Source organism: Hyperolius riggenbachi, chromosome 7 (genome assembly GCF_040937935.1).
Source record: "Hyperolius riggenbachi isolate aHypRig1 chromosome 7, aHypRig1.pri, whole genome shotgun sequence".
Classification (NCBI taxonomy): Eukaryota; Metazoa; Chordata; class Amphibia; order Anura; family Hyperoliidae; genus Hyperolius; species Hyperolius riggenbachi.
This window is the reverse complement of record NC_090652.1, coordinates 239,297,488-239,313,387: the sequence shown is the minus strand read 5'-3', so window position 1 is coordinate 239,313,387 and position 15,900 is coordinate 239,297,488. Positions and strand designations below refer to the sequence as shown.

General features: G+C 42.8%; 1 protein-coding gene across 1 annotated transcript in view; it reads left to right on the top strand.

The window, feature by feature from the left end:
* The first annotated feature begins 7,704 nt into the window (after positions 1 to 7,704).
* The window catches only part of UBE2E3 (ubiquitin conjugating enzyme E2 E3), a 117,830-nt gene continuing 109,634 nt past the window's right edge, over positions 7,705 to 15,900 (top strand). The window contains exons 1-3 of the mRNA XM_068245422.1: positions 7,705 to 7,935; positions 11,075 to 11,301; positions 15,704 to 15,754. Of these exons, the coding sequence (XP_068101523.1) occupies positions 11,108 to 11,301; positions 15,704 to 15,754 (245 nt within the window). The 5' untranslated portion in view covers positions 7,705 to 7,935; positions 11,075 to 11,107. The remainder of the gene's footprint in view (positions 7,936 to 11,074; positions 11,302 to 15,703; positions 15,755 to 15,900) is intronic.

The window sequence follows — 15,900 nt, the reverse complement described above, 5'->3', positions numbered from 1 at the left end:
TGGCGGCAGTTGCCGCCGCAACTCCGCCGCAACTGTCGCTAGTCCGCGTGAGTACGCAGACTAGTGACAGCAACCTCCATTGAGGTATGCGGAGCTTCCGGCGGGGGGAGGCGGGGGGAGGAGGAACGTCGGCGACAGCTTCCGTCGCACTGCTGGTCTCTCTTCCGCGTGTGTACGCGGAGGGACCTGGCGAGGAGCTGTCGCCGGCCTGTCGCCCACACGCTCACGTGTGCTGGCGACAGGCCACTTTTGCAGCCCGTGAGTATGGGCCATTATGTCCACAAAAAATGTGTCTAGCTAAATGCAATTGAGGAATTCAGAACCTAACATTGTTCACCTGTGACTTGGGGTATATCCCCGTGAGTGATCATTTTAACACTGCAGAAGCCCCTCTCATTCATATCTATCCATGCATTTAGGGCTTATTATACCATATGTGGTGCTAGGTCCTCTACACTATTCCAACAGATAGGAGCGTGTGGATCAAAGCACTAGACACCAAGTTCAAAACACCATTTATTGTCGTTGCCTCAGATCTTAATGACTTAATAAAAATTATATATTAGTGCATTATTAAGGGCATATTTCTTTCTTGGAACAGTTTAAACTATGATTCTTCCCCAAGTCCTTTTTTCAGTTTTTATTTAAAACTAATGGTCCTTTGGGCTCCAAGTTCGGGAGGTTCATTTCCGCACTTCCAGTACGGAATAGGGTTAGGTAGTAGGTGGAGGGGTTATTTTTAGGCTCTTAGAGGTGAGGTTAGGGTTAGGCATTAGGTAGGGGTTTTCTTTTAGGTACTTAGAGGTGAGGTTAGGGTTAGGCATTAGGTAGGGGTTTTCTTTTAGGTACTTAGAGGTGAGGTAAGAGTTAGGCATTAGGTAGGGGTTTTCTTTTAGGTACTTAGAGGTGAGGTTAGGGTTAGGCATTAGGTAGGGGTTTTCTTTTAGGTACTTTGAGGTGAGGTTAGGGTAAGACATAAGTTGGGGGGTGTTTGTTTTAGGCACTTAGAGTAGAGATTAGGCATTAAATGGGTGTTTGTTTTTAAGCACTAGGAGGGGAAGATTCAAGGGAGAATGGGTGTCGGATAGTGCATAGTAAAATGTCAATAATCTTAATTATAATTTTGTAGTTTGTAGCTGCAGTACATCTTGCAAACAACAATGCTTAGCAACCATGTTCCTAATTCTGTTTCCAGGTCCCCATTGGCTAGATGAAGTGACATGATACTGATGTTACCTAACTGACCAATGAAAGAGTGGGAAAACAACCTGCCCCTTCATTAGAATAAATGGCTGTGATTGGAGGCTGTTGTTTACTGAAGTTCAGTCCCTTGAGTGGGAGTGACTTGCATCCAAACACAAATGCCTCTGAGGCTCCACGGTCTTGAAAGACTCTTGCCAACTAAAGGATGACAAAGGTATTCTTGAGAGGAGATGTGATAAGAGATTTTTAAATAGGATGCTGCCATTTCTGACAATCGCCTTTTAAACAGGCCCTTAGGTTTTTGCAGCAGGATTAATCGTAGGTTGTTATTAAGCTCAGCACCTTCTTAATGAAAGATGAGACAGCAGGGTATTCCAGAAGCCAAAATAAGAAATGTGTGTGGGCTAGGAGTACGTTGGTCTTTTGGGACATGAAGTGTCGGCTGACAAGAGGCATTAAATATATTCATCCGGACTCCAGCTGCTAAAACGGCCCAGATCTGACCTCATGAGCTTCTGTGCTGTCTTTACAGCTGCTACGTGGCCCCAAAATGCTGGAACGAAAGTGGGTAAAGTGGTTAAATCAAACTTGCCACCAGCTTGTGCAATGGAGACTGTGCACACCCCGAACACAGAGAAAATCAAGGGTTACCTTCATTGAAAATTGTATGGCAAAACAATCAGTTTTAGAGTCTGCAAATAGCTCATGGAGACCCATAACTACTAGAAGAGTGTAAGGGGATAAAAGAGACAGACTACTTACTAGAAAATTATACTAATTATAATTTTGCCCTCTTAAGACAGAAGGTATTTGCAATAATTCGGCAAGTGTGGATTCCCATGGTGCATCACTCCCGATTTAGCAAAGTAATCACTTGTTCCAGAGATACAGAACTTGATTTGATAAGGTTGTGGTGACAGTTCCAGATAACTTTACAGTGATTTGGCATGAGCATGTTTGACCTAGCATGCCCACCACCTTTCCAGTGTGTGGGCAGATATTCTTTGATGCTTGGTGGGAAATTAAATGCTAAAGCATACACAAAAGCTCATATTGGGCAACATTTCCCTCAAGTGCATTTGTAGCATGGCTCACTCATTCAAACAGTTAAACACAGGACCTAGGCCCGGTTCACATTAGCGGTGAGCGGAACGGAAACTGTACAAACGGTCCGGTATGCGAACGGATCCAATGTTAACCAATAGATCCGTTCACATCTATCCGCTTATACGGATCGATTGCCCGTTCCGCTCAAAACTCTGCATGACCTATTTTTCAGAAACGTTGTGCCCAGCGGAACGGAAACGGAAGGTTTTGCAGCTGCATAGGAACAAATAGAAAATTTACAGTTTACAGCACACTGGCTGTAAAAACGGACAGTTTTTACCTGATCCTGATGGCCAAATCCGTACGGCCGGCTCTGCAAAAAAAAGCGAATGTGAACCGGGCCTTAGAAGCTCCCTGCTGTGAAAGCTGGACGCATCTGAACTGGAGATGTTATCTATGTGTTTACATTCCTCACTTGATACAATTAAGTAAACATTTCTGACACTGCAAACTCTCCTGAACAGAAAGCATTTCTACTTACATTTTAGATGAATAAACCAGTTATGAATAAAATGCAAAGGCAGCTCTCAGAGCAAAAAAAGTGTACTTTGGAAACTTGTAATTTCTAAATGAATAATAATACTTATGTACAAAAGCAAATATGATAGCTGTATGGCATATAAAAAGTAGGAAAACATGTTTTTAATGAATATCATGTCCGGGTTTTATACCGCTTTAAAAGGAGTCTGAAGCATAATAAAAAAAAACCCAAAAAACAGATACTTACCTAAGGAGAGGGACGGGTCTGGATCCTATAGATCCTTCCCGTTCTCCTCCTGGTCTCCGCGTTCCCCGTAGGCTTTCCCATTAACCGGAGTGCTACCACAGACTGCTAAAGTTTCCCGCAGCTGGAGCTTTAAACCAAGAAGCCTGCGAGGAACGCGGGGACCAGGAGAACAAGAAGGCTCTTTTGGACCCAGATCCTTCCCTGTCCTTAGGTAAGTATTTGTTCTTTATTTTTAATAACGCTTCAGACTTGCTTTAAAGCAAGCTAAAACACTGCTTTTAAAGAGACACTGAAGCGAAAAAAAAATTATGATATTATGATTTGTATGTGTAGTACAGCTAAGAAATAAAACATTAAGATCAGATACATCAGTATAATTGTTTCCAGTACAGGAAGATTTAAGAAACTCCAGTTGTTATCTCTATACAAAAAAGCCATTAAGCTCTACGACTTTCAAAGTCGTGTAAAGGGCTGTTTTCTGACTTTTATTATCTCAACTGTTAGTTAATTTTTACTTTTCCTCTGCCAGAGGAGAGGTCATTAGTTCACAGACTGCTCTGAAAGAATCATTTTGAATGCTGAGTGTTGTGTAATCTGCACATATTAGAAAATGATGCAATGTTAGAAAAAACACTATATACCTGAAAATAAAAATATGAGAATATTTTCTTTGCTGCTAATCTTCTAGTAATTATTCATAGTACACAACCAATTCATTATATCATATATTTTTTTTCGCTTCAGTGTCTCTTTAAAATCATAAAAAAACAATTGAATGTATATTTATACACCTGAATGTATATACCACCCCTTCCAGTAAACAGGTAGAGCATTTATTGTGAGGGCGCCAAATAATGCTGTGTTTCCACACAAGGAAACACAAGCTATAACCTTTTGCATGCACTTTTCTGTATGCAAATATTCACGTTATTTGATATGAATTCTAGGCAAATTTCCATGCGCCTGCCATAACTGACAATCATTACATTAAAAATGAATGTTTGGTGTGAAAATCTCCAGCATGCTGTCCGATTTTGTTTCAGAAACGGACTTTTAAAAATTCATTCAATGTAAACTACTGTATTTCATTGAAATTGCATTGCTTTTAATACAAATGCGAATTTTCGCAATGCGAATTCGCATTCCTTGAAAATGAGCCCTGAATGTTGTTGGTTTTTTAAAATTCATTATATATAGAGTTTTATCTCGCTTGAAAGTGGCAACTCATGGTGTGGCCATCCCCATCCTCCCCTGACCTCAGTCCTATTGAGAACCTTTGGTCCTTCTTCAAGCAATAGATCTATGAGCATGCAAGGCCGTTCTGCTCTGGGAGGCTATTGGGAGGCTATTCTGACATCCTGCAAAGAAATTCAAACAGAAACTTTCCAAAAACTCTTATTTTCAATGGATTCAAGTATTTTGAAGTTGCTATCAAATAAAGGGTCCTATGCAGGGGCGTAGCAATAGGGGTTGCAGAGGTTGCGACAGCATCGGGCCCTTGGGCCCCCCCCCTCATTTGCAGTATTAGCTCTCTATTGGTTCTGTGCTCATAATAATCACTTCTATAGATACTTTGAATAGTGATAATCATTAACAAACTGTTCCCCATCTCCTTCTTGCACCTCTGACACTGTAGTTGCCATTGGCAGGTTTTGATGCACCATATCCATTGTTATGTATAGAGTGCTTGGGGAGCCCCAATGTAAGACTTGCATCAGGGCCCACAGCTCCTTAGCTACGCCGCTGGTCCTCCTATGTTAATATATACTGTATCTTGACCTGTTAAGGTGTTTTTGATTGAAATAGCTTTTAATTTCAGTAAATATGACCTCCTAATGCTGCAAATTCAACAAATGACCATTTTCAGTTCCTTACAACCTATAAAATGTTTTGAAACTCTGTTGTGCGTAATAATTTGGAAAAGTACATTTTAAGTTTTTTATTTTTGAAAAACATACCGTTATCATTAGTTTACTCAGCAACATTCAAATTATACTCTAATAATTAATGACTCAGAAATTATGCCGACTGCCACTTGCATCGACTTTTTTAGTAAAATCAGAGTAAAATATTATTTGCATTATAATTTGGAACATCATGTAGAAGTCCCAGCATGCACTGCAGCGGACCTGGGATGCACTCTACCGCTGCACATGCTAACCGCTGCAGCTCTGGATGGAGAAGATTGCGGAACTCATACAGACGGGGGCTAGGGAGCAGCCCCCAAAGGTATGTAATGCCTGCCACACCCCCAACAGACCATACCATTTCCAAACATACCCCAGGGGGAGGATAGTTTAAAATATTGTAGAAAAATTGTACTCTCATTCCTTTGACAGATCCCAAGCAGTGTTCTTTTTCTGCAGTTTGCCCTAGTTTCTAATAGCTGTAGGTTCTGCCAATCCCCCCCCCCCCCCCCCCCCTGCTTATTTATGCAGAGGAAGGTGTGAATGTAATAAAATGTTTGAAGCACAGTGTCCAATCTACCCAACCACACTGCTGATGAAAGCTTTTGTATTCTCATAGCTACTGCTAATTACAACAATCCTTATCTGGCTGCTCTTTCTGCGGACAGTAGGCCATGGAAATAGAGCAATATAAGCCCCTTAAGAAACATTTTAATGTAAAAAGAGGTAGAGTTGATTTTTTTTGTGATGATCCACATTGTTAATATGCATTTTTAATGAGCTAATGTACTAAAATGGTGCTTGGTTCACTTTAAGACAGGAAGTTCTGCTGTCATTTAAACATTAGTTTCAGGGCAGGTCAACTGCAGCTTGAAGTCAGTTGCCCAATTTATCCAGGTAAATGCAGACCTTTTCTTCTGTTTCAATTTAGGCTGAAGGCAGAAAGTGACCTGACCTGAACACGCTAATTAACCTAACCTGAACAAGTTAAATGTTGTGAAACTAGGTTCTGATCAATATTACACGATACTTGCAATACTAGTTTTAGCCCTTTTTTAAACACTTGCATGTGACTCACACAAACAAATGACTCCACATTAATCCCTACTTAGTACGAACTGGAGCGTTGATATGAGCTGCATAGACGGATGACAAAGGAACCAGAAGCAGTGGGCAAGACAAGCTTCTGACACTTTTCATAAAGGAATCAACCCAAACTGCTGCTAGTTGACAATCAGTATAGGCACAGTTACCAGTTTATAGTATACATACAGAAGGTGACACCAAAGCAATTAATTTGTGTGACACCGGCATTCGGTAAAATGAGCCCTGCATAGACCAGTCCCCTAACCCTGTCCTCAAGGCCCACCAACAGTACGTTTTGTAAGAAACCACAAACATTCACAGGTGAGGTAATTAGTGCCTCAGCAGTGCTGATTAACAACCTCTGTGGACTGGATTGCCACAAAACATGCATTGTTGGTGGGCCTTGAGGATAGGGTTGGGGAATACAGCTCCCAAAGTGTAGTTTGGGTGCTGGCGACCCCGATTAATATTATTTATAGGCAGCACAGTTATCAATGGAGAGAATATTTAGTGACAGAAAGTGGTGCTGGACTGGTATTGGTGAAGGAGAAGGTTAGTGTTAGGAGTAGGTAGAGGTAAGGTTAGGTCTAGTTAGTTCACATGGACATGGATGGTCATTTACTGCCTAGTTCGACCACTTCTAGCATTGAGAGCGTTCATCTCAACGCATTTACCGTCATTTGTCTGAATGTCAAGGTCGATCCGCTGCAGGTAGCATCCAGCGGTGGTTGCATTCAACAGTTCTCTACCCCCAGGGCAGCGATGCTCAGTTGCAAAAAAGCATTTAACGTTGGCTAATCGTGACACCGGCAGTTGCCCGTGTACTCCAGCCCTTAGTATGAGAAAAGGGTTAGATTGCAGTTACCGATATTCTACTTCTGTAGTGGAATTAGCGACTGCCCAGCTGTAAAATATCTATAATTTTACTGATATTCTACTAGTGACTTTCCCCTGCACCAAAATGACTGTCACCCTTTTTAAACTTACAATAATACATCACTATTATAAAATGAGATTAAAGTCAGTAACGAGCTTCTGTTTAATAAAAAAGTGTTATAAAAAAAATCAGCAATGGGTATAATGTATTGATTTAATGCCCCATTTCAACCACAATTACATTATTGAATTTTTTTTTCTTTTACAAAGGGGAAAAATGACATTGATTTTTTAGAGTAAGTATAAATCTAGTGTGCCTCATTGCCAGGGACTGCTAGAAGCGTTAGCTTCCGTGTGCCCTGAGAAGTGAGCTGTGACGACATGATACTGAGAGGTAGCTTCTGGAAGTTTTCGGTGAGTCACATAGAGGCAGCGTGCGTGATGGGACAGTGCGGCGAAGGCATAAGCCGTGACTCCAGCCGCATGATCTATAGCTGAGGATAACTTATGCGCTGCCCAGAACGTAAACATAAATACGGGACTCTTTGTCCTCGCCTGGCACGGAGGAATGCGCGTGCACGATATAGAAGGCGAGCGAGGAGAGCACGCGCCGTTCACGCGTCCGGGAGCGCGCCACAACTTGCTGACTTCACCGATTTGCGGCGGGGAAGAGGAGGTGGGGCTACAGCCACCGGGAGGAAAAGAGCAAGAGAGAGGGCGGAGTTTGAAGCAAGGTTGGGGGAGTCTGTGGGCGTGGCCTGCGTCTCCGCAGCTCTGCTGGCAGCGGCCATCTCCCCACCTCCTCTAGTCCCCGCCCACAGCAGACTCGGCAGCGCCACCAGCAGCCTGGAGAGGCGCACTGCAGGCAGCTCCCCATTCCCTCCTCCTCCTTCTTCTTTCTTCCGACTCTCAATGTTCGGCAGCCGGCCGGAGCCTGCTCGTTTCCCCCCCCTGGCTCGGTGTCTCCAGGCTCCCCTCCCCAGCACAGCATCCAGCGGCGTGAGCACAGGGACGGGCAGCGCTCCTGAGGTAACCGGAGAAGCGGGGGAGGGATCCGGGCAGAGGCAGCTTTGTTCTGGTTATCAGCCCCGGTGAAAAGCGAGGGGGGGGGGGGAGCGACCTGGAACTGACTTCACGCATCACTTGGTACACCATGCTGATATCAGAGCCTCCTACCATAACAAACCGTCCAAAGCGACCCCCCCTCGCCAACAAAGATTGGACACGTCCGGCCCCCAGTGCTGTCCAGACTGCCCCCCCCCCCCTCCTCCTCGGCCAGTATGGGCTGTCCGTGTGAGCAGCCTCTGGCCAGATACCTCCTGAGCTTTCAGCAGTGCCAGTACCCTGCTCATCACCCCCACATCCATCCTCATCCCATCTCAGCAACCTGTGGCCCTCCAGCTGTGGAGGAACTACAGATCCCAGCCATCCATGTCATGAATAGCCAAGTGGCCACTGTGAGCAAAACATCAGCCACCTATGTTGTGTCTGGACATCCAGTGCCCCCCCCTCCCCCACTTCTGTGGGGGAACTACAGACTCCAGACTTTAGATATGTTGGTCTTGATAGTGTCTCTAACCTGCTTCTGTAGTCAAACTCTATCTGTATGTGATCTTGAGCAACATGTGCCCCTCCAGCTGAGGAGGAACTACAGATCACAGCCATCAGTGTCATGTCTGGACAGCCAGTGGCTCCTATCCGTGGAGGAATGACAAATCTCGGACTGTCCAGACATCCGATTCCCACTAGTGTCAATACCTTGGTTAATTATCTTATTTTCATATAAAGAGATCTGGGCAACCTGCAGCCAAGAACTTCAGATCACAGCCATCTGTCTCCTGGACTGCCACTGGCCTCCCCTGTGGAGATATTACAGAGCCCAGTCATCTGTGTCACGTGACCATCCAGTGGCCTCCATCGGTCATAGAACTACATAACCTAGACCAGTGGTCCTCAAACTAAGGCCCGTGGGCCGAATGCGGCCCCCTTAGGCTTTTTTACTGGCCCCCCACACACAAAATGTATTACTTATAGATGCGGTCAGCCACACCTTTAAATATTGGTGGTCCAATCAAATTCCACATCAGGTGACACTGCTGTCTAATTGGACTGCAGATTGTCACCTGGGTATGCTTCACTGTCTGGCCTGCAAAGACGACATATTATGTATATTCCGGCCCCCCAGCAGTCTGAAGTATGTTGACCCGGCCCTCGACCCAAAACGTTTGGGGACCCCTGACCTAGACGGTCTAGATATTTCAGTCCTGTCAATAACTATAGTTCTGTCCAGTTGTTATCTGACATGTGGCCTTACAGCTGTGGTGGAATTAAAGTTCCTAGTCCTAACTGAATAGCCAGTGGCCACCACCTGTAGGGAAACTGCCAATCCCAGAATGTCCTATATCTGATTCTTAAAATTGTTCATAACTTGTCTATGCAGCCTGGCTTCATATAAGCAACATCCAGCCCTCCAGCTGTGGAGGAACTACAGATTCCTGCCATTTGTCACATCTGGATAGCCAGCGACCTCCACCGGTGGGGGAACCAGATATCTTGCACTGTCTTTATGTATGGTTCTTAATAGTGTTAATAACCTGGCAATTTAGACAAACACCCTCTAGATATAATCTCAGCAACTTTTGGACCTTGATCACTAGTGGAACTACAAAACCCGGTCATTTGTGTCACATCTGGATAGCTTGGGGTCCTTATCTCCGGTGGAACCACAAATTCTGGACTGTGCAGATATCTGTCTCTCAGTAGCATGAATGAACTTGTATGTATGTCATGACCATCTAGATGTGATTTGAGCAACCTGTGGGACTGCTGGCAAGGAAGAAGAACCGTTCCTAGCCTTTGCAAGATCGGTCATATGGTCTTCCTATAGGCCAACTCTGGAACTAGCTTTGCAAGAACCACAAGTCAGCTTTAATACTAGTTTTTCTCTGAGTGGGCCAGCTAAGGTCCTCTTGCTGTAGAGAACTCTGGATTTCAGCATACCTTAACAGCCATCTTAGATCTAAACAGGCCATTGCCCAACCATCTGTTAACTGACTAACATCCTTTCCTGTACTGCTAATTATATGGTCTTTACAGGCCACGTTGACCTTCAGCTTTGGTAGAATTACAGTAATGCTTCTTATTTGCTGTTCTTCAAATCTTTGTATATTTGGGCAGCTTTTGCATCACCTCAAGTTACAGAGGAACTCTGAGTAACAACCTGTCTTAGTGGTTAAGATCTTCAAATTCTCTGCCTTTTCTGGTGTAACTTTAAATCTTATCTGCCCCTTTACCCATCAGGTGGTTATAGGTCAGGTACCGTCAACTGGTAATCCATCCAGTTATAAAGGCTCAAGAAATCTAAAAATTCTTAATCGGCTTCAGACTGCAAACAAGTCTGGTTGCCACTAAGGGCTTATTTCTCAGGAAAAATTGCAATTTTTTTTTTTTGTGTGTGTGCTTTTGCTATCCTTTTTTTTTTTTTTTTAAGTACTGATGTGCTTAAGTGCAGCATGCACTTTATCATTGCCCTTCCATGGGAAACCGCATGTCCTTGCAAATCCCAAAACACAGAGAATCCAAAAAGAAAACAAAAAAAAAAGTTAATATTGGTAACAGAACCTAATTGATCTGATAGTCAGTTGTCCGCTGTTGTGAAGAGGTTAAGAAAATCAGTACTCCATAAATGAAGGGGGTAGGTGCTATAACACTATTGCATAGTGTAAATATTTACAAAACCTCACTGACTCAGTTATTTACAGTAGATGCCAGAGTTACTACTCCTGCTTTCTGGCAGAACTTCACCCAGACAGTCCAGAAACTCGCAACTGTTTGAAAGAATTGCTTCCCTTTGAAAAGCACATGCAGAGTGTTCTTTAACCATTTTAAATAATGTTCCTGAACTCGTGTTTTGGTGTGAACAGCATGCGCTTTGATTTGGAGAACACACTGTCACACTGGGAATGTATTAATAGTAGGAGTGTTTTGACAGGGTAATCTTTGAAAGTTGAACAGGAAACTTCAGAAAACACTGATCTGGATAGTGTGTGTGGAGTACACTTTGTGCTTGTTTTTTTTTTGCACTTGGCATGTTTTTTTGTGCAATGTGAATGGTATTAGGCTTTTATAGCAGTTGTCAAAGACAGAAATGGATTTTTTTCCCTTTCAGGTTTTATATCCGGATTAAGTAACATCTTGCAAGATGTCCACTGATCGGCAGAGGTCAGACGATGAAAGTCCTAGTACCAGCAGCGGTAGTTCAGATGCCGATCAAAGGGACCCACCAGCCCCCGAACCAGAGGAGCAAGAGGAAAGGAAACCTTCAGCAGTTCAACAGAAGAAAAATACCAAATTATCCAGTAAAACCACTGCAAAGCTATCTACTAGTGCTAAGAGGTAATAATATGATGAGGCATGCAATGACACACTATGTGTAAAAGGACCTTTCCTACATTCACAGCAAACAGTAGTCAAGTCCCACAGGATAAAGAGTTAATAATATGCTTTTGCGGTAGTGACACCTTGCCATCTGGAGCCGTGACTCTGTGTTATGAAATAAAATGTTAGTGAGTTTCCTTAATAAGGCAAAGAACAATGTGCAGTGAAGAATTGCAGCAAATAGGCAATCAACTTGCATTAGTTTAATGACGGTAAACTTATATATTGAGTAGTTCTATTGCGCTGAGTCCTCACTTTGCCTATCAATAATGTTCTATTTCTTGGTCTGCCACATTAAATACCCTGTAGCTTAAGTTTTTGAATCTCTTTAATTTATTTAAAACAAAAATTAAAACGTGACTCCACTTTTATAGTGTAAAGTGGTCCAGATACATACAATGCTCAGATTTCAACGTATGCTTACAAATATTTAAAATCCAACCATTCGGTAGAATTGCATTAATGGACAACATGTTGATAAGGTGGTGGTGAGTGTAATGTAAGTTTCCTCCAGTCCACGTCTATAAAGTAATCCCAGCATGCTTCAGTTAACTGGTCCCCTATACACTGCATGCTCTTCTGTTGTTCCTTGGGGCCATGGAAGTCTAGTGGAATGTCAGTGGTACTATAGGAGATTGAAGAGTGTACTGAATTATAGTGAATAAGCAATGACAGCATTGACTGAAATTTAGCATCCGCGTATACCAAGCATTTCAGTAATGTTGACTGAAATAGGTATACATGGAATTCCAGGTCTTGGTTATTTAGAGACCACTACCGTTAGGTTATGCCTAATGATGTTGATCCAGGGATTTTATCTAATTGCCATCTGGAGTCAGGAAGGAATTTTTCCCTTTTGGGGCTAATTGGACCATGCCTTGTGGGGTTTTTTTCGCCTTCCTCTGGATCAACAGGGGTATGTGGGGGACGGGCTGGAGTTGTACTTTGTACTGGTTGAACTCGATGGACGTATGTCTTTTTTCAACCAAAATAACTATGTAACTATGTAACCGTTAAATGTGCTATTGAAGCAGAAGCTGGGCACCATCACTACTAAATTGAATGGAGGTCTTCAGTTTGCTGAGACGATCCATAGACTACTGGTGCCACAAACCGTTCAAATTACACTATTAGCAGTTACCCATAGACTGGTGCCACAACCAGTTCAAATTACACTATTAACAGTTACCTTTCCGTGATGTGTGAATTGTTCAAAAGTGGAGGTCTCAAAATGACCTATTTGAGTGATTTTTCCCAAAGTGGTTATCCTTTTCTGTGCAGTATCTGTAATTGGTTGGCTGAAAGGCCATGAATCCTTTACGTGTGTTCAGTTCTGCCGCAGTCGTTGTGTCTGGTAGATGTTTTGCTTTTTGCATCATTCATTATGGTTTCTGAGAGCTGAAATAAGTCTTATGGCAAAAACTCCTAACGCATGCACGAGAACGGGTGTCCGCTTTCAATGTGTAATATTTATGATGATCCATAACCTTTCCTGGACGCGTGTGATTTTTATGTTCTCGCCATAAGTCTACAACCACAACAACACTATCTTAGCTTATGAGCTCATTCTCATGCACTGAAGCTAGCCACTAGAAACCCTGCATTTTCCTGTTGACCAGTCTTGGGGTATTGATTGTAATAAGTAAGCAATATCACACAAAGGGGATTATGTTTGAACACTATTAGCAGCAATATTGACAAACTGAGGTAGAAGGTGCAGAGGTAAGTTTGCATTTCTCCAATATGATCTGCTGCTTTATCCTGGCCAAAAGCTATTAATGTAAATCCTGGCATTTATCACTTGGCTAGTTCAAACAAATCTTAGACTACTTGAAGCTTGTAGGGAAATGCTATATTACAGAGGCATCAGGATGACAGGACTAATAGCAAGGTTCAGGTAATTTGCAAGCATGCTGCAGTTTTGCCATGCCTGACATTTTAAACAGTTGTGTTTCAGTTAGAGCCACTCTCTACTGTACACTTTGCGGAGGAATAGAGACTTGCAGGACAGTTGTCTTGTGTTTACTTGAAGCATCCGGCTAAATAGAGTTAGGCCCGGTTCACATTAGCGGTTGTTTGCCAAACGGACCGGATGACCTGACCTGATCCGGACCGGATCCGGATCGGAACCGTACGGTTCTGATCCGGATCCGATCCGGATCCGGTCAGGTTGCATCAGGTGGTAATCAGGATGCGATCCGGATCCGTTTGGCAAAATATACGTAAAAAAAAAAAAAAAAAAAGGTTGGGGTCTGGGAGGTCAGCAGAAGGGGGACCTGTGGAATCAGGCCCTCTGCTGTTTAGCACTCACCTCCACCTCCGACATGCTGCCAACATCCTGCCAACACCTCCAGCTCGTGCTGCTCCACTCCAAAATGCTTGCCCATGTGTCCCCAGCCAATATCGCCGCAAAAATCCGCATAGGAAGTGGGGTAGAAGATCCGGATTTCTCAGCCAGTGTGTTGTGCGGCCTCCGGTTCCCATTTGTTTGTATTGGCCGGATGGTGCAGTCCGGCTCCGCCCCGGATACGGCTGCCGGAGGGGCCGGATGAAAAAATAGCGCATGTTGGAACGGAGGCCGGAGTCCGGATCCGGCCCGGATCCGGTCCGGCTCCGGTTCTGCAGAACGGACCCATGTGAACGGACGCATAGGCTTTAATTGCTATGCCGTGCGTCCGTTCCGTCCGTTCTGCAGGCGGTGCGGCTCCGGCACGGCGATTCCGGAGGGCCACCGCAAGTGTGAACCGGGCCTAAAAGTGATATGCAGGAGAAAATGTAGACAAATTATAATTTCACTTCTTTGTAAACCTCTTTTAATTTGCCATGGTGACTTCTGTTTTTGATATTGTCTCATTTTGGTGTTGCATTAATATGATGAAACCATATTATTTTGGTTTTACTTTCCAGGTTTTAAGAATTTCATGTGCATGGTCAGAAGGTGTCCTATGTTTCATGATAGGTTTTTATTGTATATAAATTATTTACAAAGTAGTCATTGGCATTGATCTTTAAGCTTGCCAGAAATGTTACGGTTGTGCTTATCACTTTGAATGTAGATTATAACACAATTATTTCTTTAGCAGTTCTTATTACTTTTTTTTTATGATCAGAAAAAAAAAATCCCAGCATCCTGCTAGAAGCGATTGAGCTTTATTACAGTCCGCCAAGTCTATCTTATCAGAGAGCAGGAGTTATGCTTCCATCTGCAACTGATATTTAAATAGTTCTTCAACAAAAGTTCTTTAGTATGATTGTAAGTGTGCAAGGGCAGGGTCCTCAAGTGTTTATTTGCTGTGCTTGTCCTATTAAACAAATATATATATATACGGTAAATGGGTTGCTTGGTGTTTACGCTGTGCATTAACTATTAAGTTCGGATGTTCCAACTGTTGTTTCTCTTGTACTCTGTACAACAAAATTCCGTAAGTTGATAGTACACAATAGTGTATATATAATACATATTTAAAAGATACCTAAGATACCTAAATTTTTATTCTAGAAAAAATGTTAAGAGTTAATAAGTTTGTACTAACCTTGTCATCAGTTGCAGTAGATTGTATTAAAAGACTGTGACTGCAGTAACATTCTATAGATTATGGACTTCCCTACCTCACCTGTTTAAATGTTTTTCTTTTACTTTCTTGATTAAAATCTGTTTCCATGTTGTATAATGGTAGTATCGTTATTACCTAGCACTTATGTTGTGTAAACTGTCAGATAGTATCTAATTATCCAGTATGTCACAGACACAAAAAGAGAGAAATCCTAGCAGATCTAGAAGTTGTAAGCAGATTTGTAAATGCATGAAGAGAGTTCTATGCAGGCTTCACTGCAGAAGCAGTTCAGTATTTACTTTTTTCTTAAAGAATGTTCAAGTATAATAAAAATAGTGTTGCAACAAAAAGAGAGAGAGAGCACGAGAGAGAAAATGTAGGCTCATGTGTTTTTATTGTGTTACCGTAGCTCCTGAAGAGCTCTCTGATACTGGTTTAAAGTCATTGTCAAATTGCTGCTCACCCCCTCCCTTCTTGCCTCATTTGCATATTAGCTTGAAAAAGAATTTTCCCCAGCAAAGAGTGTGTGGAATCCGACCATTTCCACTTTTCTAGGAAGGTGAAAGAGTGCTCTTTTCCACCAGCGTGTTTGCAGCCAGCATATCTGCAACGACGCCCCTGGAATACAGCTGCTAAGTTCCTCTGTTATTGGATTTGGGTTATGCCTCTGAGAACAAAGAGGAAGCAGCCATGTTAGCGTTACTGAAGGCAAAGCCAATCTTGCATTTAACAACATCATGGTAGAGGGCAGTGTAATTCCCCGATTCTTTCTGCAGTGTTTGAAACGCTTCTCATTTCACTTACAGAATTCAGAAGGAGTTAGCCGAAATAACCCTTGATCCTCCTCCGAACTGCAGGTATGTTACCATTCACCTTTCTAATTGCTTTGTTTTGCACAAGAAATGATCAATCTAATGAGTTTTCTGCCTTTTTTTACACTTAGATGTTTGCCTTTTTAAAAGTGCTTTGATGTGCAAATGATTAGTTTTGAAGAAGGTCGGAA